The sequence below is a fragment of the Suillus subaureus genome (genome assembly GCF_016647635.1).
Source record: "Suillus subaureus strain MN1 chromosome Unknown BJ212scaffold_2, whole genome shotgun sequence".
Taxonomy (NCBI): domain Eukaryota; kingdom Fungi; phylum Basidiomycota; class Agaricomycetes; order Boletales; family Suillaceae; genus Suillus; species Suillus subaureus.
The window spans coordinates 2,054,818-2,077,419 of NW_024538558.1; the positions used below are offsets into that span (position 1 = coordinate 2,054,818).

Sequence of the window (22,602 nt, forward strand, 5' to 3'; positions counted from 1 at the left end):
AAGGATACACGATACGTGGCACAATATTCTTCAAGTAACTATGGGTGCATCCCCCAATCCCCTGGCATCATCCCTTGTCTACCCATCCCCCTCCTCCTAACAGTTAGAGTGCGATCGTCCCGTGATCCTCCTGTGAGTACAAGGTGCTTGTCGACAAGCTACATAGCGAGCGCCCATGTTGATCAAGACTGAATCGGGAAACTGACGATTGGATATCACTCACGTCATTCAAAATGTTTGTTGATTTTGTAAGCGATGAAAGAAACGCAGTAAGCTGGACGTCTTCATACTCCTGTATGACATATGACATATCAGAGTGAGTAAGGGGTAATGCGAATATTGAATAGATATGGACAGTAGAGGGTGTGAAGTAGAAAAGTTACACACAGTGTTAAATTCATCGCGGAAGCCCTTGTTTTCACTGGCCGGTAACGAGGCAATCAGGGCAGACAAAGATCGAAGGGTTGTATGATCTGTCGGAATTTGGCCTGCGTACAAATGTATGTATATATCCTGCATTTCAAATTGGCACATACAACGTACCTGCGATCACGTTTGTCACATACTGCACGAGAACTAATATTCGCTCATGTAACATTTTGACTGCTGCCCGTTGAGACTGAAGATGAGATTCAACTGCAGAGAGGATGATGAGGTGGCCTAGTAGAAGGAAGGATTCACCCACGGCTGGTACTCCCACCGCCACCCTTGGCTGTCCAATCGACAGCAATACGCTCGGCTTCACCTGTCTCTACCTTGTATGGTGCCTCTATAAACACAGAACGTGTCTTCTTATCCCTTATTTCGATAGTGGGCTCATAAGCCTTGAAAGGAAGTGTCTGCCCAGTGATATCAGAAGAAGATATCGTGGATGGTTGTAGGACAAGCAGGAGCGGCGTCGAGCAGTACCCTGTAAACTGTGGGCTATAAGCTTCACAAATGAGAACTCAGGGATAAGCTGCATGCCTGCTCATGTAACGCGATGTGACGAGAGGTCGGTACAGGAGCTACTGTGTACCATCCAATGAACTCTAAAGAGGGGAACACCTGTTTATCTTCGACAAGGACATAGTTCGGCCAGCGAGGACGCGGATCACATAGAAGACTTACACTGATCTCGTCTAGACATCAAAAAATCGTGATCTACAAGGTCATCGCGACCTTCTTCTGTGGCAAGTTCGAATGTATTTACAATCTCGACTTCTCGACCGTTCTGGGTGCCTAGCAATGCGCCGAGGACTGATCAATCTGTTGTTAGTGATAGGTAATGAGCAGAGAGAGAAATGAACATGCCGAAAGGTGAATGGGACCGAGTCTGAAGCTTTAGTCTCGTCAAATGTTCAGAAATATTCAGGATTGGCAGGGGATGCCTGGAAGACGACGTCAACGTTATTAACGGTGCCAGACAGTAGACTGACAGTGACAAAGACAATCCGGAAGTTGTACTGGAGGGGAGGACTACAGATTGCTCGTCTGTATCCATTTGCGAGTTCATGATGGACAGTGAGATTGACGAGTGCCACAGCGTTGGATTGGCTAATGATGCAGCAGATTTAAGTAATAGGAGACCAAAAAAAATTTCCCATTAGCCGACTTGAACGACTGACCTCGTCATTACTAGTGACGCGCTCTACCAACTGAGCTAAACGGGAGTCAATATGTAACCGTATTCAACTCGCTATATCCGTCTAAAAGAAGGATGTCGCGTATCTGTCGGCCCTAAAGGATAATGTGCCTCGCGTCTTCCACATCATTGATTGAAGATACTCCTTTCTATTTCGCTCATCAATGTCAGGTTTCGACGGAAATCATGTGTTCACCGTTTCGGTCCACGACCCACCAGCTGTTGCATCTAGTGACTCTCCATCCCAAACTGAGAAACTCTTGTTAGAGTTTTTGTTGCAATATCGTGTCGGAGGCGAATTCATCTACAGGTCAGTTTTGTTATCTGCTGGGTATCCGACGGTCATTAAATAGGCTTGCAGAGATCAGCTTCGTGCAAACTTGCTCCTTAAGCAATACCAGCTGGAGGTGGATCTTCGGCATGTTGGTCTGTATAATGATGAGCTAGCACATGCAATTCAAGACAGACCGGCAGATATCTTGCCATTGGTGAGTACAATTGCCGTGTTCTTGTACTCGAAGCTCAGAGCATGTATAGTTTGAGAACGCGGCTACTAAAGCGGCTCGTAGCATCCTGTTCCCACTAGCTGGTGGCTCTGATGAACGCGCAGAGGCTGCTCTACAATCAATCCCCAGAGTCCACATCACCATCAAATCCGGCCTCCAGATGCAACGTGTTCGCGACTTGACGGCAAACACGATGAACAAGCTGGTCCGTATACCTGGAATTGTTATTTCTGCCTCTGTTCTTTCCTCGCGAGCAACAAAGCTTCATCTTCAATGTCGTGCTTGCCGGTCCACAAAAGTTATATACCCTGCCGGCGGCCTTGGAGGAATAGGTAATGGCTCGGATCGAGGCCTACCAAGAGTCTGTGATGCACCAGAACTGGAGAATCAGAAGAAGGATTGTCCACTGGACCCCTACATTATTGTTCACTCAAAGTCGGCCTTTGTTGACCAGCAGACTCTGAAACTGCAAGAGGCACCGGACATGGTTCCAGTCGGTGAACTTCCACGGCACATGCTCCTCTCTGCAGACCGATACCTAACGGGCAAGGTCGTACCTGGCTCACGAATAGTCGCGACTGGAATTTATTCTACTTTCAATTCGTCAAAGAACGTGAGTATCCCCTCAATCTCTCCCGAATACACATATCAAATTATCACAGAAATCTGCTGGTCCTGCTGCACTTCGACAACCTTATCTTCGCCTTGTTCACATCGAAATGTCTTCGCCGACTGCCGGTGGTGGCGCCTCAAATCCTTTTGGAGTGCAATTCACTCCTGAGGAGGAGGAAGAATTTGGCGAAATGGCACGTAGCGATGGTTTCTATGAACGTTTTGCTAAAAGTGTTGGTCCAAGTATTTATGGCAGCCTTGGTTCGTTGCGAACTATGAACTAGGTTTTTAATCTCTGCTCATTGCCTTCGCAGATATCAAGAAGGCGATTACCTGTCTACTTTTCGGTGGCTCTAAGAAGGTCTTACCAGATGGTATGCGGTTGAGAGGCGATATTAATGTTCTTTTACTCGGAGATCCAGGGACAGCAAAGAGTCAGCTGCTCAAGTTTGTCGAGAAGGTATGCAAAGGCACTAATCCTGCGTTCTACGCCCTCTCATTGCATCCTGCAGGTTGCACCGATCGCCGTGTACACCTCTGGAAAGGGTTCTAGCGCAGCTGGACTAACAGCTGTTGTCCAGCGAGATCCAGTCTCTGTAAGTGTCGATTTCCTTGCAGAAATTTTTGTTTTTTGTCTTAACTTTCCGCATCACAGCGCGAGTTCTATCTCGAGGGTGGTGCCATGGTTCTCGCGGACACTGGGGTTGTCTGTATAGACGAATTTGACAAAATGCGCGATGAAGATCGGGTTGCCATTCATGAAGCTATGGAGCAGCAAACCATTTCGATAGCGAAGGCTGGTATCACGACGGTGCTCAACTCCCGGACAAGTGTCCTTGCAGCAGCAAATCCAGTTTGGGGACGATATGACGAAGGTCGGAGCCCTGGCGAGGTATTCGTCCTCACCAGAGGGTTTTCCAGTTTGCTGATATGGTATCCAGAACATCGACTTTCAAACAACCATTTTGTCACGTTTTGATATGATTTTCATCGTCAAAGACGAGCACAACGAACAGCGAGATCGTGTCAGCGTCCACTTCCTTAATCTTAAACCTTTACTCACGAAATATCTAGATGATTGCCAAGCACGTCATGAACATCCACATGAACCGGCCAAATCAGAGTACAGACGACGATGGAGAAGCTGTTGGCGAAATTGACATCGACAAAATGAAGCGCTATATCTCGTATTGCAAGAGGTTTGAAGTATCCCCTATTCCTGAAAGGCAAGCTGATTATATGGTCTTCAGTAAATGCGCACCGCGATTATCTCCAGATGCTCAAGAAATGCTTAGCAGTCATTTTGTTAGTCTTCGGAAGCAGGTTCAGCAAGTGGAACGTGATAATGACGAACGGAGTTCAATTCCAATAACAGTTCGGTTGGTATCCACCATCAGATTCACCGCTGTCGAGATTAACACCTTTTACAGCCAACTAGAAGCCATCATCCGAATATCGGAATCGCTTGCCAAGATGACATTATCACCTACTGTTCAGAATCATCATGTCGAGGAAGCCATCCGGCTTTTCAAGTTCTCAACCATGGACGCTGTCTCGGCAGGTTCCGTCGATGGCATGTCTCGCGGCGAGCTGAATGACGAGATGTCACGGATAGAGAAGGAATTGCGCAGACGTCTTCCTGTGGGCTGGAGCACGAGCTATCAAAGTTTAGTAAGGGAATTTGTGACGCAGCAGGGCTACTCGAATCACGCACTGGAACGGACACTCTTCATCCTTGAGAAGAGGGAAGTAGTACGATTTTCTGGTCAGGTGAGCATTCTATGTCAGACCACGAGAATGAGGTGATAACCCATGTGCATTGCAGAAAAAGGTCGTGCATCGGTAAGTTATTTATTTAAATCTCAGTGCACGACCTGAATGTTGCCACAGGGTCGGTGTTTGATGTGTTGTACGAACGATGCTATCCATTCGTTGTTTGCTTTGAATGTCTGTAGATAAATAGTCTTTCTTCGTATCAGGTAGATACAACATTTTTGCCCTTGGGCCAATCTTTTTATTCTTCCTGTGCTTGATAGAGGTACCCGTGGATACCAGGATACCGCCCGCCTAGCTCAATCGGATAGAGCGTCAGACTCTTATGACTAGGCGATCTGAAGGCTGCGAGTTCGACCCTCGCGGTGGGCTAATGTTTTTGCATATTCTGCCACGTCTCCTGACTTCTAATGATATCTCGACCTTCCTTTTAACTCGCGCTTACTTGTCAGATGAGCTATGTCAGCATTGACGCACAATATTGCGATGCACTAGTCTCTGCCCGAGGATGTGGAAAGCGCTTTGTCGATGACCAGGCGAAAGTTAGAGATCCCTACTTTCTCCATTTCGCATTCTGCAAGGCCTAGTAAGGTCTTCCTCTCGCAATTGCAACCACCTCCGTTCTGGATTCAAAAATGGCCCCACTCACAAACGCAATAGTCCCAAAGAGCACAAAGATGCACTCAAAAGTTGTCCGTATCATCCATTTCGTTTCCATCATTCCTCATCGGCACTCACCCACTGTCATGCGCAGGTTATAATTGGGTCAGGTCCTGCAGGACACACCGCCGCTGTATACCTTGCACGCGCGAACATCAACCCTGTCCTCTTCGAGGGCTTTATGGCAAATGGTTTCGCTGCCGGTGGCCAGCTTACCACGACCACAGATGGTACGTACACGCACCATCCCGCTCTTATCTTCAGTGCATCTCATCTATCACTGCAGTCGAGAACTACCCCGGTTTCCCATCTGGCATCCTTGGTCCCGAGCTCATGGATAAGTTCCGTGAGCAGTCCATTCGCTTCGGCACGCAGATCATCACAGAGACCGTCTCCAAGATCGATCTCTCTGCACGCCCCTTCCGTTATTGGCGAGAGGGTGAGGAACACAATGAACCAGAAACTACCGATACTATCATCATCGCGACTGGTGCAAGCGCGAAGAGGCTAGGACTCAAGGGCGAGGTCACATACTGGCAAAGCGGCATCAGTGCATGCGCAGTCTGCGATGGTGCCGTCCCTATCTTTAGGAATCAGCCGCTAGCTGTCATCGGTGGTGGTGATTCTGCAGCAGAAGAAGCCACCTGTAAGATATTTTAATTATCTGCTCCTATGAGACCAAAAACCAAACACCAAACACTGGCAGATCTGACAAAATATGGCTCCCACGTCTACGTCCTCGTCCGCCGTGGCGAACTCCGCGCCTCTAAAATTATGGCCAAGCGCCTCATGAATCACCCCAAGATTGTACGTCTCCCTCTATTCTCATATCCCCTTACCACTTGCCACCTCTCATACGCTTCCACAGACAGTCCTTTGGAACACCGTCGCAACCGAATGCCAAGGCGACGGCGACCTCCTCAAAAACCTCCGCATTAAAAATGTAACGACAGGAGAAGAGCGCGATCTACCCGTGCGTGGACTCTTCTATGCAATCGGACATGAGCCAGCTACGTCCCTTGTGCGCTCGCAGCTGCAAACGGACCCCGATGGGTATATCATTACTGTCCCCGGAACCACGCAGACGAGCGTCAAGGGCGTGTTTGCTGCCGGCGATGTGCAGGATAAGAGATATAGACAGGCTATCACCAGTGCAGGGAGTGGGTGCATGGCTGCGCTTGAGGCGGAGAGGCTTATTGCGGAGGAGGAAGAGGGTGTAGAGGATTAGAAAGTCAGTAAGATTTAGATGCGTATACCGCTGCAATGATCTTTGCCACATGACATTATCTACCATCCCGGCCTGTTTGATATGTACGTCGGAAGCGCCGACTGCTTCAGCATTAAACTTGCTTACCGTTTGCTGTCAATATTTGCTGATCTTTGGCTGCTCACAGGGGTATCATGAGTAGGCCAAAGCTTGAATTTGAATTTGTGTAAGTCCTCCGATCAGAAACCTCATGCAACATAGCTGGTCTCAGTCCGCCAGCTGTGTAGTTTGAAATGGAGGACAGAACTGCAAATAGCTGGTCTCAGTCCGCCAGCTGTGTAGTTTGAAATGGAGGACAGAACTGCAAAATGAATTGGAGAGGCTAGCAGCTATTGTACTAGAAGTATGGATTACCTTCAAAACTTGAGTAAAACATTAGCCCACCGCGAGGGTCGAACTCGCAGCCTTCAGATCACCGCCTTGCACAAACTCGTACAATTCGTAAAAGTCTGACGCTCTATCCGATTGAGCTAGGCGGGCCTTAGAAGAAGCCACCAAGAATATATAATGTGGAGCGGAAATCCAACTATGGCCTATCACATTCAGATGCACGTGATGACGTTGACATTGTCACGGGACGCCAGGAACAAGCGCGTCTCGACGAACATTGTCCATTGCAAATTTGCGTAGCCACTTGTCAGTTTCAAACATCTTATCGCCAGTCCAGTGCCCATATATTATTGGCAGGCTAACCCCGTCATCTTTTTTGCCACTCGATACTTAGAATTAATGATTAGCGGGTTCAGTCTAGAGTTAGTATCAGATAGCGAGGAAGAGAGACTCACTGGCAGGTGTGTGACCTTCTCGTGAAAACCACTCTTTGATGTTCAACAACTTGCACATATATGATGTATAGAAAGTGTCAATCCGTCTCACTTGAAGTCATTGAAATATCCTCGGACGATGATGACAACTCGTAAGACTATGGCAGTGATAGTATATGTCCAAACATATTCACGTGTTCTTACTTTCAAATGACTATCCAGGATCATCAAAGATGGGTGAGTAATGTCTTGCGCGCTATGATATCAGATACTTGATGAAGATACAGTACTCGACAGGGTCAGAATACTATTGTCAACACAAGCTCATTTCGTGGGCCGTCGGAAATCATCGAATTGACAGATAGTGATACCTATGATACATCCTCCGACTTTCCGGACAAATTAACTGATCTCGTCAAGAGTCCTCCCAAAACGCCGAGGAAACCTGTGGCTCAGCGCCCGAAAGACTTCTTGTCACTTTATGCTGATGACAGCGATGCAGACGATGGTTCTATTCTCATTCTGTAAGGCCATACCCGCTAGTGCTAATTTCGGGCTTACCATTAACCGGATAGGAACGAGCCACGAAGTGCACGCAAACCCATTCGTCGTGCTCAGATATCTACTGTCAACGAAACCATTCCCTCCTTCCCGATTACTCGCTGTGACGATGAGTCATTTCACTCACATTCCCCTGGAGAGGATAAGACGCGGTTTGGTACTCCTCGGGAAATCTCTGGCAGCATAACGCCACGAATAAATAAACCACCCCCTAGGATCCCCAAGCGGGGAAATGCAGATCAAGCACGTCGCGAAAAATATACTGCACAGCTCTTTGAAGAGCTTAATAGTACAATATTCGATAACGGTCTTCCCCGAGAGACAAAGTTGAATTGGAACAAGCGTCTCTTAACCACCGCGGGAAGGGCCAAGTGGCACAGGTAGCCAATCCTTGTGCTACATCTCCTACTATGCTCATCTTGATGGCAGGTCTAGGGATGGTGTTCAGACGACAGAGATTGAGCTGGCTGCCAAGATTTTGGATTGTGATGGTAGAGAGGTCTTTGTTTCTACTCTACCATACCCCTGATTTGTGTGCTCCTAGAACGGATACGAAATACTTTGTCGCATGAGATGTGTCATCTGGCATGCTGGATCATCAACGACAACCCGAAAGAAGGTCATGGCCAAGCTTTCAAAGCCTGGTCGGTGCCCGCATCCTTTTCATTGTCACTTATTGTTCATCTAATACCTTGCTAGGGCCAACAAAGTGATGATCAAGCGTCCAGAAATCGAAATCACGGTAGGCATCCACGAATGCAAAGTGACTGCTTTCTGACAGCTGCAATCCCAGACGAGGCACAACTATGAGATTTCATACCCATTTGAATGGAGTAAGTATGAGATTCTGCTTTAACCAAGCGCCACTTTGATCATTTTATGAAGAATGCGAAAGGTGTTCAAAAGTGTAAGTCAAGTTTCGCTCCGCCACCAGCATCCAATGTCTGATGGTCTGGCACTAGATATGGGCGATATAGCAAGTCCATCAGACCAGATGAATGCGGTGAGCTGCTCTCAAATGTACTTTCATAGGTGCATTGAATCTGTCCTAGTTTGTGGCGTTTGTAGGGTCGGAAAACTCATCCCTCTCTTCGTGCAAAGAGCACCCAGGACCCCTAAGGTCTGTAAGATGGCAACGGCTCTGCCTCAAGGTGAGGTCTGTCTTAGTATTGAATATTCTTGGATTCATGGAGTTCTTCTAGGTTCCCCTCGTCCTGTCGCAGCTCTCGAGGAAACCAGGCAAATACCGGCTGACAGCACGGTGTATGCCATATCATCAGAGGACGAGGTGGATATATTGATCGGCGCCATCAACGGTGTGACACTGCGCGATGATAAAACTCCACCGCGAGCTATGTAGTCCGTCACTTAGCCCATGGTGATCTACTCATCAATTTATTGGACTGGTGACCAAGTGAATACTTTAGCTTTAGCGACGATAAGGATAGACTAAAAATACAAAACATTTGCTACAACACTGAACAACAGGACCTTGAAATATACCCATCTACAAATATCAGAGATTTACTCGACCAATCTTTACAGGTAGCCGCGTGCCGAATTCAAATTGATCGTACACGTAGGGCCGCGTCAGAATTGCGTTAAACTTTTGTATATCTGCAGCAGGCTCAAAAACAAAATGAGGGATGAGAGTCGCCAGGAATATCTTGGTTTGCAACATCGAGAACTTCCAGCCTGGGCAAGCATGTGGACCGAATGAGAACGTCATTAGGTTCGCGATTCCTGGATGAGAGGGAGCTCGTGCAGGGTGAGGCAGAGAAGACCAACGATCAGGGCTGTAAGGTTGTCAGGAAAGCGGCGCAACGAGGAAAAAAATACCTACTTAAATAGTCTTGCATCCTCGCCCCAGATGTCAGTGCTAAAATTCAAGGCCTCGATGGGAACGTGCACGTAAGAGCCTTTGCGGAGATGGATGGTCTCGCCCGGTTGAATGATCATGCCATTGCGAAGAACTATGGGTGAAGATATCGGAATATTATCATCACGAGTAGCAACTCGCATTGTACCGTGGACGGGAGGACACAGACGCAGTGTTTCGCGGACTACTGCGTCGAGGAAAGGAAGCCCATCAATGGCTTCTGCGTGTGTCGACGCAGAATAGCCTGACACCGATGAAGAGTTGGATGCGCAAGGAGACATCGAGTTTAATTCAGAGCGTAGGCGACCTTGGACACCAGGGTGGAGGGAAAGGAGGTGGATGCACCAGGACATAGTAAGAGATGTAGAGTCAGAGCCAGCAAAAAGGAACGTCGAGAGTTGGGATAGAAGATCTGCGTCAGAAAGTCGCCCTGAAATATCCGCCGATAGGTTTGATTTGACTACAATTAAGATGTCAGATACAGTCAACAAAGAGTGACGTGAGCACTAACTGAGTAGACTAAGAATGTCTTTTTCTTTGATCTCGCTGGCACTCGCTTTTTCAGCAAGAATGGCGCACTTCTTGCTTTGGATGAGCTGTTGGCCAGCTTCGCTGATTACGCGTTGACTTTCACCTGTGATACGGGTGGCTTCATTAGGCTGCGAAGAAGACAATGTATCAGTTAAGTGTCCGCCAAACTGATAATATTACTGACAAATATCCTTTCAATTATCGGGAGATAAAGCTGGATAAGTTCTTGCAATTTGGGACCCTTGTCAGCGACCCTGAACATATTTCTGTATGCCAAGTAGACCTCTTCTGATTCACACTGGAGAGCATGAAAGTGGTAGTCAAAACCTGCCAAGCCTATCACGTCGAATGTTGCAAGGGAGAACCAGTGAGCGATGTCAATCACTGCCTCGGCAAAAGAAGGAGAAGGAGAATAAGGTGGTGCAGGAAGGGGAGGAAAGTTTGCATCCTCAACCAATGTGGGAGAAGAAGCAAGACTCTCCCATTTTTCCCGTAACTCTTCAGCTTTCTGGAAGAATATGGGGGTCATGGCTTTAATTGATTGTGTTGAAAAGGCCGGTGCAATCAGCTTCCTCTGCGAGAAACCATATGAATATTGTTTCTTCAGAAATTAAGTGCAGTCCTCACTAAAGCTTTGTGTTCTGCACCCTCCATGGCAAAAATACCTGGCATGCACCCGCTTAGAACATTCACGTCTCCAGAAAGAATCAAGTCAGCGTACCGCGCCCAAAAAGGTTCGTCAGCAATGTTCGTGTTTGCCATGGTTTCTCGTAGATCGGTGAGTTGAGGACATGCGACATAACGCAAAAGTCGACGGAGAGGAGACGAAAGTCATGCTAAATGTTTTAAGGAGGGCGAGTGGGGAATAGATTGCAAGCACTCACCCTACCGAACCCATGAAATCTGAATGTCTTCCCGAATGACCTGACCCACTTTTCATGCGTATTTGGAGATACGCTGGGGCTGAAGTAAAGGTAAATCAGCCTCGCGATTGATCTTGAACTGGATATGCACGCACTCCATGACCTCACGAAAGTGGTTCTGCAGTGGAGAACCGTCGGGTCCCTGTATCTTCTTGAGCGGGTCAAACATAGGAGCTACGATCATCATGTTAATCAACCACACGAGTCCTCTTGCTACCAGAATCAAGAGAACCACACTACATGCTTTTAGCAAGCTGAGTGAGAGAGTGGACGCGATGGAGGTGAGCATTACGGTCAGGGCGGGCTGGAACTTCCTCGGGGAAGACGACGTGCCAGATGGGTGTTCTTATGAATGTTTTATATGTTTATACGACGACATGGCGCTTATTATAAGCTTGCGCTGTCGCTGCCTAAGGAGCAGCTTCAAACGAACATCCCTTTTGGGACAGATCCAAGCAAGCCGCCTCACATGCACAGACAGCACTAACCGGTACCTCAGGCATATACTTCTACAACGTTTTCAAGAACTAGCTTGTCGCTACGGTAGCATTGTTCCCTCCAGAGACTCGATTACAATGTGATTTGTATTATTGTAGGTTCTTCCAGTCAACCATGGCTGCCAAGTTGTTGTCGGTCCGAGTCATCCTTCGAAGTTCCAGTTGACGGTAATTGAGGTCAGGATGTCACATGTTGTCTTTTGGTTGTCTTGTGCAGTTGTCTCGACCATCTCGTTACCGGGTTAGCATGGCACAACATCTAATGGCCCGGGAGGGCAACGACCACAACATGGTACCTTGTTTCACCTTGTATCATATCATCATGATGAAAATCATGGAATCATACTGAGTTCCAAACTGTTCAATTCAGTCAGTCCTCCTGGCGACCATAACTTAGTTCTGAGAATGAATTTGGATCATACCGTGAGGTGTTTCGAAGTAGGTGCACGAATACGGAAGCATGAGTGCATATGCAAGACTTTATATTTATGGCTCGAGAAAATGCAATACATATGTACCGTTGTATGGACCGCGAAGTGTAAAATGAGTGGTGTCTGCATCTAAATCGTGAACAATCATTCTGATGTCTATCGTGCAACCATGAGGATTCTGAAGAAATAAACACTGTTAAAGTAGGGCGAAAAAAAAGTTAAGGCGGGGTGTATATTTCAGATACCCCAAGACACAGGAACCCCATAAAATGACAGCATCAAAAAAATCAGGTTCATTACCAGCTGTCGACGCCTACCCACTCGTCGTCCTTCACATTTAGCCAATGGTGATCAATCATATCGCGAACCTCCTTGCGCTCCCTTTGATCGACCGCAAGCATAGGTTCAAGGAAGGAGCATAGATTGTCCGCTTCCGAGGTAGAGAACAGGTATTTCTCTGTCATGACACGATTTAAAGGCCACGGCCTCAACGTTTTGATGTAACGGAGTGACCCTGAAGATAACGTGAGTCCTTGACTTGAATTGCTATTGCCAGCTTGACTTGCCTGCGTGATCAAATATTTCACGACTATATCTTCCTCCTATCTTCGCGTCTAGCGGGAAATCACCCAGCAATTCAATTATCTGCGCCATGTGGTCATCGTCCTTTGTGAACATCTCGCCTTGTCCGTGAGGGTCAAACAGATATTCCGCAGTCAACAACTCGAAAACGACGCAAGCAACGCTCCAAACGTCAGCTCTTGTGCCCCAGTCGCGTCGTCCAAGGATAGCCTCTGGAGCGCGATACTGCCGTGTCTGGATATCCTCCGTAAAATGCTGCTTAGAAGGTGTCGCATTGCCTAGATCGGCAATCTTGATAGAGAGCGGTGCAGATAGCGGTGCAGATAGCGGCGTAGATAGCGGTCCTAGAACGGGCACCCCTGAAGAAGGAGATAACGGAGTTCGGTCAAGAGACGGCGCGGAGGATTGATGCGGAGCAGTCTGTGTCAAAAGCGACGGCCCAGGAGTGATGTGGTGGATCTCTGACGAAGCGTGCGATTGGATGAGGGGAGAAGTAGATACGTGTTGCTCGGAGGCAATGACACATTCCTTGGCATCCAGCGAAGCATTCATGAGTGTAAGCGAGGCCATTTTCGTCAGGATGGGTATGTCTGCACTTTCCACCGAGGTAGGAGGCGTACTAACAGCACTGTTAGAAGCCGCTGGTGTGGATAATGTGGAGGAGATGGTAGATGAAGTGGATGAGCTGCTGGAAGGTGGGTCATGAAGGATGGTAGTAGGGTCCACTCTAGCGGACTTCCTGAGCAACTGGCTGACGGGTGCGCCGCTGATCGGAGTTGTCCCAGAAAATTGCTTTTGGAAACTATGGCTACTCGCGTTAGCGCTGATACTTCCAGATCTCGACGATGGACTTGATAATGGCTGTGAATCAAATATTTGTACGCATCTCTCGTGTGTAGGTACATGGCGATAAGGAATGGTTAAGCCAGAACGGGACTTGGTCGGCTGAGGAACGCCTACATGATACGACGTTGGCTTTGGCGAAATAGACAATTCGGTGTGGATACGAGCTTCAACATCTGGTATGGAAATGACTAACGAAATAACTCGTCAGTGGGGTGGACATGAATCCAAAGACAATTAGATACGTACGAATGTTCTCAGGTTTAATGTCAGTGTGAACGAGATCGCATTCATCATGAAGATATTGAAGACCGAGAAGCACTTGCTTCGCGATGACCTTGACAAGGGGTTTTGGAACACCCTTCTTCTTGTTGCGTTGAATTAATGCGAGAAGCGTCTCTCCAAGGGGCTCAAATACAATGCACACGTGAGTGTCCTGGGGAGAGTGATGTTGAAAAGAATCGAGGAACGAGACAACATGTTGTCGACCAGGATGGTGCGGATTTGCGGCAGCTACCTGAGATAAGAGTTTGATTTCATCGCGTGCAGTCTCAGCATAACGTGTAGCAGACTTGACCACTTTGAGAGCGGAGTAGCGATTCTCGCTATGAAAAGATACTTTATGAGAACATACATGTGTTTGCAGAACTGGAATACCCACTGAGTATCCTTGATAAGCCAGACAGTTGAAAAATGGCCCCAGCTTGTCGAATGAACAAGAATTGTACGGCAAATGAGAGGATGGCTTACCCTAACTTGCGTGCTACTATATACCTACCCTCTTTGAATGTGTCATCGATCTTAATGACCATATACCCGCCAGTGTTGTAATCAGCTGGTGATTCTTCATCCTTGGGTTCCTGGTCTGGGACCGGGACTATCTTCGGGGTGGAAGATGTAAGGACGTACTGATATTTAACGCATGGTTGATGCGGTGCCATGCAGTATTTTGTGAAGAGACAGTTTACGAAACGGACTCGGGATACCCGGGACAGAGTGTGACAATGTTGTCACGCTATGACATAGATATGAAAATCAACGTTGCAACCTTAATTTGGCCCACGTGCAGGAACAACGGCAAACCTTAATACACCGATCCCAAGTTAGACATGACGAGAGAGCTGACAGTATTCGGCAGTCCACGCGCTGGCTCAGTGACCGCAGTCTTATATATATTTCACTCCTGGGCGGCTCCGTTGCCCATTTGAAAACATTTCAGGGAATGCTGTAGGACTCATCAAATGACCGTTAATATCCCCAGGAAATTTGTCGGTTCCGTCAAAGACGACTGGCAGTTGTATAGGTAATTCAAGCCTTCACAGAAGTTATCAGGTTCGGACTCACTTCCTCTCAGTGACCGTTCTGCGGACTACACTATTGGATCTCCCATTGGTTTCGGGGCATCATCTGTGGTCTATGCCGCTGTCTACAACCCTCACCCGCCAGGGCGTCCTATGCCATGCGCGTTGAAAGTTCTTGACTTAGACGCGCTGCCCCCTCATTCGCTGTCTTTGTTACAGAGGGAGACACAACTCATGTCCTTGACAAAGCACCCAAACGTGTTGCGTGTACGTGGCAGCTGGGTGGATGGCCACAAGCTATATATTGCCGCCCGCCTCATGAACAAGGGTAGCGCCGCCGACGTAATGCATTACGGCTGGCCCGGTGGAATGGAAGAAGAGGTTGTCAAATGCATTCTCAAGCAAGTCCTAGAAGGCCTCAAGTTAGTCCATCTCGTGCCCTCCTTTCTCGTACTACAATGACCACATTTTCACAGCTACTTACATACCAACGGGTTTATCCATCGCGATATAAAAGCTGCCAATCTTCTTATCGACGACGACGGCACAGTTTTGCTAGGCGACCTTGGGGTAGCCGCGTCCCTCATGGATGATGCTGATTTGTCCAGCAGATCTTACAATGATGCCGGCAATCGTATTATCAACTTTGACCCTGTGTCTGCTGCCAACAGCTCCTGTCCGGCATTCCCACTTGAGCGCCCTGGTATGGGGAAACGAAAATCGTTTGTCGGAACTGTGCGTGCCACAGCTTATCTCAGATCCTTGGATTTTCTAATATGAACATTTCTGGTCAATGCAGCCTTGCTGGATGGCGCCTGAGCTTATTCAGGGTCACCGTTACGATTCAAAGGCTGACATCTGGTCATTTGCAATCACTGCTATCGAGCTTACTCAGGGTCGTCCTCCACGATCGAGAGAAAGTGCTCATAATGTCCTTCTGCAGACGTATGTTTCATCTATCCGTTTAGGTCACATTCCTACCTCTAAGCCCTTTCCAGCGTTCAGGGTAAACCACCGAAGCTTGATTCGGTAGGAGGTGTCCACCAGTATTCACGTGCCTTCAAGGACGTAGTCGATGCTTGTCTGGTCAAAGATCCCTCTAAACGGTATTTTTTTTTCAGCACCTCGCTACTTTATATCTTATATCTCCTTGGCAGTCCAACAGCTGCAAAGCTACTTCTCACCCCATTTTTCAAGTCTTCCAAAAAGAGATCCTATCTGGTTAGCACAATATTGGACGGCCTCCCACCCCTTACAATGCGCCAAGAACGTCGCAGACATCATCCAAGCACGATGACTCATTCAACAATGGAATCATGGGACTTCAACTTTACAGAGACAACCTCTTCCATGCCACCGATCCCTTTGGGCTCAAACCGAGAAAGTTCAGGGGGTGCGCCCAGAAGGGGAAGTCTTGATGTTGGATCACTGGCAGATGATCACCACCAGCTGGCTCGCCTTGACTCAGTACATCCAGGATTCGGGCTTTCACACGATGTCAAAGAGACAGCGTCAATCATGCCTACTTCAGACTTAACGTCCATCAACGCCCAGGGTCGTGATCTTGAGAACGAGAAGACAGAGTTTCTCCTTCCAGGTTCGCAAGCCCACGCTGGATACGGAGAATCCCAATCTTTAAGTTTGGATTTGTCATATCCCGCATCACCACCTGCGTATATGCCTAAGCGTTCCGTACCAGCTCCCATCCCCATCCCCATTCCAAAGCGAGCGTCATCCAACTTTCGTAATTCATCTTTCTCGAATTCCAGAGACAGCGCGGCTTCTTCCCCCACCTCTGCCCCATCATCGGTTTCTCCGAAACTTTGGCAGCGCTTGACCCGCGCTACTTCTCGCAATGCCATAGGGGAAGAGCCACCTGTCAAAGAGAGGACGATGAGCGGATTATCACGTATACTTAACAGGCGGAGCTCCGCTTCTTTGGCTCAACGCCCTACTGCATAACTTTACCATTGTCAAGACTACACTATCTACGTTATCATTGAGTTTATCTACAGCCAGTCTAGTCCATATCCATCATTACTGTACTGTACTGTTTAGTGGCTATTAATGTCACGTATACCCCAAGCGTCTCAGCGATAATTGTCACACAAGTCTTGACAAGACACAACTGCAAGCTGACTTCTAGTAATATCTATGACTCCATTACAGGACAGTAAAAACAGTATATGATAAATCTCATCCAACAATGAGCTTTCCGTCGGCTTCATTGAAGTCGTAAGGAGGGATCTCTAAATTAAGCTTGCAAGGTTGTGTCAGTATGACTTCGGTAAACAGAGGAAAAACCCTTACCGGAGCAGGTCCCTTCCGGGCACGGCCAGCTGTAAATTGAACTTTGTTAGTAATACACAGGTGAAGGAATCACAGTGGCATACAAATATCGTAGTGAGAACCATGACATGGACAGAACCTAGATAACGAGACAGTCAGAACAGTTGAGTAATGAAAGAAAACTGACACACCATCCTCCGTAGTCGCCTGACTCGCCAATCGGGACACAACCTAGGTGCGTGCAAACGCCAAGCATAACCAACCATTCGGGTTTCTTCACTCGGTCCTCGTCCCTCTGAGGGTCCCTGAGTGCCTTCAAATCGACAGTCCGTGCCTCTTCTATCTCCTCGGGGGTCCTGTGACGGATGAACACAGGTTTTCCGCGCCATTTGATGATGACATTCTTGCCCTCCGGAATGCTAGCAAGTTCTACTTCGGCCTTCGCGAGAGCGAGGACGTCAGCCGATGCGGCCATGGTCTCCAGGAAGCCAGTAATAGTGGACTGGGCAACAGAAGCGGAGAGGACGCCGAGGGAACCGACCATGAAGTACGACATGGCACGGTTGGTGGTCTCGTCTTTCGGGCGGTAGGGGGCGAAATCGGGTACTTGAGGAGCATCTTTCGCTGCAACGGACGTGTGGATGAGGCGCTGGTGGAGATGGGTTGTGGGGGAGGGAGCTAATGGCAAAAGACACGTTTTGGTCGGCGTAAGTATTAAGAAAGTAGGCCGAAGCAAGGTGAAAAATTATTACTTACCAACGAAGGTCCTGGAAACTAGACCGACTGAAGGGCTCGTGACTGTTCCAGTCAAGCGAGTGGGGACATCAGAACGGGGACCTGCTGCACCATGACCATGGCCATCCGAAGGTGCTCGTGCCGCGAGGTTGAGACGTGGCGCGCTCGGGATTCCATTTGGGAGCGCACGCACAGTCGGTGCGAGGTTTATAGATTTCCTGACGGCATAGGAAGCCATGTCAGACGATGCTGGCGGTGGTTACAAGTAACTAGTAACTGTTCAAGCGGAGTATTTTTCTAACAATCGGACGTTTACGGTCGTTGGTCTTGCCAGTACTAGTAAATTTTCGCACGGTCCCACCAATTCCGAAGTTCCTCGTTCGCTTCAGGTGCAACCAAGCAAATATTTATATTCAAGATGAACGAACATAAACAAAGTATACGTAGAACATAAGTGAGATTTAAATAAATACCACAGTAAAAGATACAAGATGATCAAGCCTCGGCTGATATGATACCACGCCTCATTCTCACAACTCACAACAAAGGAAGAATGCACCTTCACTGACGTCCTCCGAAAGGTCGATATGCATTTGGTAAGCGAGTTGCTCGACAGACACAGTAACAGGGTCTGAGCGTGGAAGAGAGAGGAATCAAGCTCGGTAGGGGACTGAAAGTTGGCGAGAAGGGTCTCGAGACTGGAGGAGATGGAAGTGATCTGGGAGAACGAAGATGCGACTTGGGTTGGAGATGCAGAAGGCTCTTCAGCGTCAAAATACAGGGATCTCCTTGGCTTCTCCTTTCCTATTTGGACATGGTTCCCTCTTCGTCGACGTCGACCTGCATCGAGCTAGAAATCTCCCCGGCAGTGGTTGGTACGGGAACGTGTTCGATAGGACCTTCGGTCGAAGTGACTGCAGAGAGACAGTCAAGGATCGATTGGAGCGTATCGTGCACTTCAAACCGGTACTCTGTCATGACACAGTCTTCGATCATGTCCTTCAGCAAAAGCTCGTCCTGAACAAGGACCTTGGAAGTGGAAGCTGGAAGCTGAGGGGAGAATGTCGGGGATTGTGGTAAGTCACATGACACAGATTTACTGGACGAGTGAAAACATACGGGAGTACCAGGCAGGTCGAAAGGCTGAAAGGCGCTGAGGCATGGCTCCTCATCCGGAGGGAGAAATTCGCTGAGGTAGGTCTCAGCTTCTTCGAGGAATTTTTCAGCATCTGCACGCCGGCGGGCAAAGGCTTGTTCCTCCTCGATGTGAGCATTTAAAGCGACAAAATACTGCCACGCTCGGATCCTGGACCACTGCATTTCAGCTGTCTGGCGGGCTGTGTGGTTGGCCCACTGCGTTTCAGCATGCTTGAGGGCCATAATGTGGCCAATATTCTTCTCATCCTGCGACCTACAGGTATGCAAGACGCGTATCATGCGCTGCTGGTCGGGAAATTCATCGTACTCGTGAGCAAGGAGGGCAATTGGGCTAGGCTGATTCACGGGCTGCTGTTGGTAACGCAGAGCCCGTGCACGCTCACGTTGCTCCGCAAGATACTTGGTAGCAAGAGCAGGGACAGCGAATGAGATTCCGGGGCGGTAGCGGGGATAGTAGTCAGGAGAGTAGGGACTCATGGAGACAGGTGTAGTGAAGAACACTGTGATGTGAATGGAGCAAGGGTGGGTTGATGGGAGATGTCATGTTGAGTACCGATTTATGTCTGGATGATGTGGACTTGTGGATTGTGGATGAATGACGAACCGCTTTGTGAGCAGACGCGTCCACTAGATCCGACAAAGCGCGATCGCGATTTTCACATTATTGTCACAATGCGATGAGCAAGCAACCTTTTGCTCATACCACAGTTGTTTTCTTAAACAAAGGGCATGACTCCATCATGCGCGGCTGGACGGTTCGAGACCACAAACATCCTACTGCGAACGGTGGATGAGTAACATAATGTTTTATTTACTTCCTTGCAGTAAACACCACCAATACCGGAGATGTGCCCCCTCGCCGGAAGAAATCATTGTAAAGCGCGCCCTGGAAGTACACCGGGCACGATTTATGTCGGTGATGTTTTAGTGTGCCGTCAGACAATCACTTGGGGTTTGAAATGTACCATCACAATCATCGACAACACAATCAGACGGCTCGAGTTGGGAAAGTACAGAAGGATTGTGGGGCCTCCAGAAAATGTCGCATTTGAAGAAATTGATAGAACTGATTGGTAGGCGGGGTGCGAGCAAGAGTTACTAGGCCTAGATATTCGATAGTGTTTGCCATTGAGTTGTATGTCGGTGAGCGGCTCTTCTTCAGCGAATGAATCTAGCGGCTGAAGACTGTCAACCTGGAAAGAAAAATATGACTCGTAAGTGGAAGTCTGCAGCACGAGAAGCTTCGAATCGTTCAACATTCGAGTCGGCGCGCTGGTGCCGGGCAGCAGTGGAGCCTTCGTCCGCTACCATGCGCACTGTGTCGGTACTTAAAGTTCTTGCATGAGCCGCATCAGGCGTATGACTGCCTCCGAACATTGCATGATGTACCAGCAGTAAACCTCAACGATGACGTCCCGTATTGGGTTGACCGCCAGTTCGATCGGTGGCTGTGCGGCATTCTAATTTTAAATACAAATAGAGTTGGTTATTCCCTGCAGTCGGTCACTGGTAGCTGTCATCGAGCTGACAATACCTGCTGGCTCCATAGGCACATCTCACCAGTCTATGATAATGAAATCGAAACTGCTCGAGGCTTGACAAGTTGCATGTTCGACGGGATCCCCTTGGCTTCGAAGGCTCTATTGCTCCTCATTCTCATCTACTCGTCATCTTTCATGTTTTCGTCAAAAAATGGAGTCCAAAGGGGTTGGTGAGCCAAGAAATCTTCCTCGATTTAGGGGTTTACGCGCGCACGTCTATACCATGGGTGGCAGTCAAAGACTCGGACTTGACTTGCACGGACCAAGTATTCAAAGCCCTTTCTTTCTCTCTCAACTCCGCAGAAGAATCTGCAGCTGCTCTTCAAACTGCTAGCGATGCTCACAATAGCCAACTCACAGGTGCTGCAAAACCGTGCCTCCTCGAAATGCAGCCAGAAGATCTCTCGCATAAAATGGCGAATGGTTACTAGATACAGGCGTGGACTGCATTCGTGAGTCGACTGTTCAACTCTATTTTAGATCGCGGCTAAGAACATGTCATCTAGCGAATAATGATCAGACTGCTGCTAGACAAATGGTGCGCGAGAATAAGAAGGGGAAGATCGTACTGGTGTTTTCGACCTTGGATATGTCTTTGATCGAATATTCTTCATATTCGCCTGCAAAACATGCTCTGCGAGGTAAGTAATAGCTTTACTCCTGGGTTTTTAGTGATGCTGATGATACGGTTTAGTGGGACTGGCTGATTCGTTGCATTCAGAACTAATGCTCTATGTCATCGATACTCACATCTTCTTCCCTCCGACAATGTATACCCCTGGCTTTGAAGAAGGAGACAGGACGAAGCCGACTATTACTAGAGCGATTGAGTCGGCGGATGAAGGTCTGACAGCGGACCAGGCTGCTGTTGGATTACTCGCAGGAACGTCATCTCATGACCACAACCACAACTTTAACGCTACCTTTTGGCTTGGCTAGGTCACGCACATATCACTGCTGATCTCACCAAAAGTTTATTCCGAGCTTCGATGCGTGATTGTGCACCTAGGACCAATGCTTCTCTCGATTTTGTGTTGGATTTGGTTGCCCTTGAATGTTTTCGTCGTGCACGTACTCGGGCTCGTTGTTGACATTTGACTATAGGTTGGGATACCAATTTGGAGACGCTCGGTTGACAAGCAAGTGCTTGCGCATTGCGCTGAACATACGGACGACCACGTAATTGGCGTGCTAATCAGCCATCTCGCAATTAGCATCAGCATTTTAGGTATGTTTCCTCGTACCCACAGCGTCTGTTTCTTCTGACTGGCGGCATACAGTATTTGTTCCATCGATCTCGGTGACAGATGCAGTGAGTATTCTGCATCGATGTCTTCATTCCCATTCAATTGTAACTTGGTCAGACTGCCGCCCGCATAACCGTTACACCAAAAGGTGAAATACTGAAAGCTTAGCTTTCAGCATCAGCGACAGTATATGTACTGATTATGGGAACTCAGGTAAGCCGGCGTGCTTACACCAATCATCCTATGTAGGGGTGAGTGACATTCTTGGCCAGCTTGTTGGTTCAGGATAATGACTGCCACAGCTGTGAGTTCGTTCGTTCGGAGTGTGCGACTCTGCCAGGCTGGTCACTAACCGGATTTTCCAGGCCGTATAATGTTCGTTACACTTAACTGGATGAGTATGGTTGTATTTGTAATACTGGGCAGTGAGTGCGATACCTCAGTGATATTGACTTGACTAAAACATGGCACAAGTCATCATGATCACTCGGTTATATGCCATGTATTCACAATCCAGAAAGATGATCGTATTTCTCGTTGCCATATTCCTGGCTGTCAATATCACTGGCGGAGTGATCACTGCAATATCGATGAGTGATGTTTCAGCGGGTAAGCTTCGATCGTGAATGAAAGACTTAGGTGGCACCACCAGGCTCGCCGACGAGTTTTAGAGGAGCTAATTCTCTCTGGCACTCATCAGTGCACTGCTTACTATGAGGGAAATGACCTCATTCTAAATTCATTGACTTGGATACTCCCCACCGTATAGGAGATCCTCGCATTGTGTCTTGCAGTCTGGACTGCTCTAAAACACTTCCGTGAACTGCAAAGACCATTGACAGGGTGGTTAATTGAGGACTGTTATACGGTATTGATGA

The 22,602-nt window shown here is 48.1% G+C and overlaps 10 protein-coding genes and 3 non-coding genes across 13 annotated transcripts; 6 read left to right on the forward strand and 7 right to left on the reverse strand.

Moving 5' to 3' along the window:
• Positions 1–38: 38 nt before the first annotated feature.
• On the reverse strand, positions 39–1,495 carry BJ212DRAFT_1295435 (maintenance of mitochondrial structure and function-domain-containing protein; the record flags this gene model as incomplete). The annotated part of the gene is made up of 7 exons (XM_041332317.1): positions 39–158; positions 224–292; positions 388–488; positions 544–636; positions 686–910; positions 1,111–1,239; positions 1,447–1,495. 7 exons carry the CDS (start codon positions 1,493–1,495, stop codon positions 39–41), a joined length of 786 nt encoding a protein of 261 aa, XP_041199447.1.
• An 84-nt stretch (positions 1,496–1,579) lies between these two features.
• On the reverse strand, positions 1,580–1,652 carry BJ212DRAFT_t20. The gene has a single exon. It is a non-coding gene; the product is annotated as a tRNA-Thr (tRNA).
• A 69-nt stretch (positions 1,653–1,721) lies between these two features.
• On the forward strand, positions 1,722–4,803 carry BJ212DRAFT_1318545 (MCM-domain-containing protein). The gene is made up of 13 exons (XM_041334323.1): positions 1,722–1,934; positions 1,986–2,112; positions 2,162–2,743; positions 2,793–3,003; positions 3,057–3,202; positions 3,255–3,338; positions 3,398–3,634; positions 3,684–3,767; positions 3,817–3,941; positions 3,993–4,121; positions 4,173–4,512; positions 4,568–4,584; positions 4,633–4,803. Exons 1-13 carry the CDS (start codon positions 1,789–1,791, stop codon positions 4,643–4,645), a joined length of 2,241 nt encoding a protein of 746 aa, XP_041199448.1. The 5' UTR covers positions 1,722–1,788; the 3' UTR covers positions 4,646–4,803.
• BJ212DRAFT_t16 lies at positions 4,804–4,887 on the forward strand. The gene has a single exon. It is a non-coding gene; the product is annotated as a tRNA-Lys (tRNA).
• BJ212DRAFT_1454199 (uncharacterized protein) lies at positions 4,812–6,540 on the forward strand. The gene is made up of 5 exons (XM_041338850.1): positions 4,812–5,207; positions 5,270–5,405; positions 5,462–5,821; positions 5,882–5,982; positions 6,044–6,540. Exons 1-5 carry the CDS (start codon positions 5,151–5,153, stop codon positions 6,401–6,403), a joined length of 1,014 nt encoding a protein of 337 aa, XP_041199449.1. The 5' UTR covers positions 4,812–5,150; the 3' UTR covers positions 6,404–6,540.
• A 279-nt stretch (positions 6,541–6,819) lies between these two features.
• BJ212DRAFT_t19 lies at positions 6,820–6,922 on the reverse strand. Its single transcript has one exon. It is a non-coding gene; the product is annotated as a tRNA-Lys (tRNA).
• Positions 6,923–6,981: 59 nt separating this feature from the next.
• BJ212DRAFT_331276 (SprT-like family-domain-containing protein) lies at positions 6,982–9,367 on the forward strand. The gene is made up of 13 exons (XM_041342942.1): positions 6,982–7,233; positions 7,299–7,358; positions 7,429–7,443; positions 7,494–7,730; positions 7,782–8,147; positions 8,197–8,258; positions 8,312–8,411; positions 8,467–8,509; positions 8,561–8,600; positions 8,653–8,674; positions 8,730–8,770; positions 8,820–8,918; positions 8,970–9,367. Exons 1-13 carry the CDS (start codon positions 7,172–7,174, stop codon positions 9,125–9,127), a joined length of 1,305 nt encoding a protein of 434 aa, XP_041199450.1. The 5' UTR covers positions 6,982–7,171; the 3' UTR covers positions 9,128–9,367.
• On the reverse strand, positions 9,206–11,515 carry BJ212DRAFT_331273 (cytochrome P450). The gene is made up of 8 exons (XM_041342941.1): positions 11,196–11,515; positions 11,062–11,140; positions 10,899–11,013; positions 10,805–10,842; positions 10,362–10,751; positions 10,158–10,305; positions 9,611–10,106; positions 9,206–9,563 (listed from the first exon to the last, which is right to left on the reverse strand). The coding sequence occupies exons 1-8, from the start codon at positions 11,387–11,389 to the stop codon at positions 9,284–9,286; spliced, it is 1,740 nt and encodes a 579-aa protein (XP_041199451.1). The 5' UTR covers positions 11,390–11,515; the 3' UTR covers positions 9,206–9,283.
• A 534-nt stretch (positions 11,516–12,049) lies between these two features.
• Positions 12,050–14,512, reverse strand: BJ212DRAFT_1318562 (kinase-like domain-containing protein). Its single transcript, XM_041334324.1, has 5 exons — positions 14,204–14,512; positions 14,115–14,156; positions 13,703–14,058; positions 12,595–13,644; positions 12,050–12,542 (listed from the first exon to the last, which is right to left on the reverse strand). The coding sequence occupies exons 1-5, from the start codon at positions 14,392–14,394 to the stop codon at positions 12,325–12,327; spliced, it is 1,857 nt and encodes a 618-aa protein (XP_041199452.1). The 5' UTR covers positions 14,395–14,512; the 3' UTR covers positions 12,050–12,324.
• Positions 14,513–14,544: 32 nt separating this feature from the next.
• On the forward strand, positions 14,545–17,006 carry BJ212DRAFT_331424 (kinase-like domain-containing protein). Its single transcript, XM_041342943.1, has 6 exons — positions 14,545–14,756; positions 14,808–15,176; positions 15,231–15,489; positions 15,554–15,699; positions 15,753–15,860; positions 15,912–17,006. The coding sequence occupies exons 1-6, from the start codon at positions 14,695–14,697 to the stop codon at positions 16,714–16,716; spliced, it is 1,749 nt and encodes a 582-aa protein (XP_041199453.1). The 5' UTR covers positions 14,545–14,694; the 3' UTR covers positions 16,717–17,006.
• On the reverse strand, positions 16,951–18,016 carry BJ212DRAFT_1259116 (Rieske [2Fe-2S] iron-sulfur domain-containing protein; the record flags this gene model as incomplete). Its single annotated transcript, XM_041329992.1, has 5 exons — positions 16,951–17,013; positions 17,065–17,093; positions 17,148–17,182; positions 17,235–17,721; positions 17,800–18,016. 5 exons carry the CDS (start codon positions 18,014–18,016, stop codon positions 16,951–16,953), a joined length of 831 nt encoding a protein of 276 aa, XP_041199454.1.
• A 140-nt stretch (positions 18,017–18,156) lies between these two features.
• Positions 18,157–19,642, reverse strand: BJ212DRAFT_331458 (uncharacterized protein). The gene has a single exon (XM_041342944.1). It carries the CDS (start codon positions 19,411–19,413, stop codon positions 18,583–18,585), a length of 831 nt encoding a protein of 276 aa, XP_041199455.1. The 5' UTR covers positions 19,414–19,642; the 3' UTR covers positions 18,157–18,582.
• Positions 19,643–21,012: 1,370 nt separating this feature from the next.
• Positions 21,013–21,416, forward strand: BJ212DRAFT_1475535 (uncharacterized protein; the record flags this gene model as incomplete). Its single annotated transcript, XM_041339245.1, has 2 exons — positions 21,013–21,118; positions 21,172–21,416. 2 exons carry the CDS (start codon positions 21,013–21,015, stop codon positions 21,414–21,416), a joined length of 351 nt encoding a protein of 116 aa, XP_041199456.1.
• Between the last annotated feature and the right edge of the window lie 1,186 nt (positions 21,417–22,602).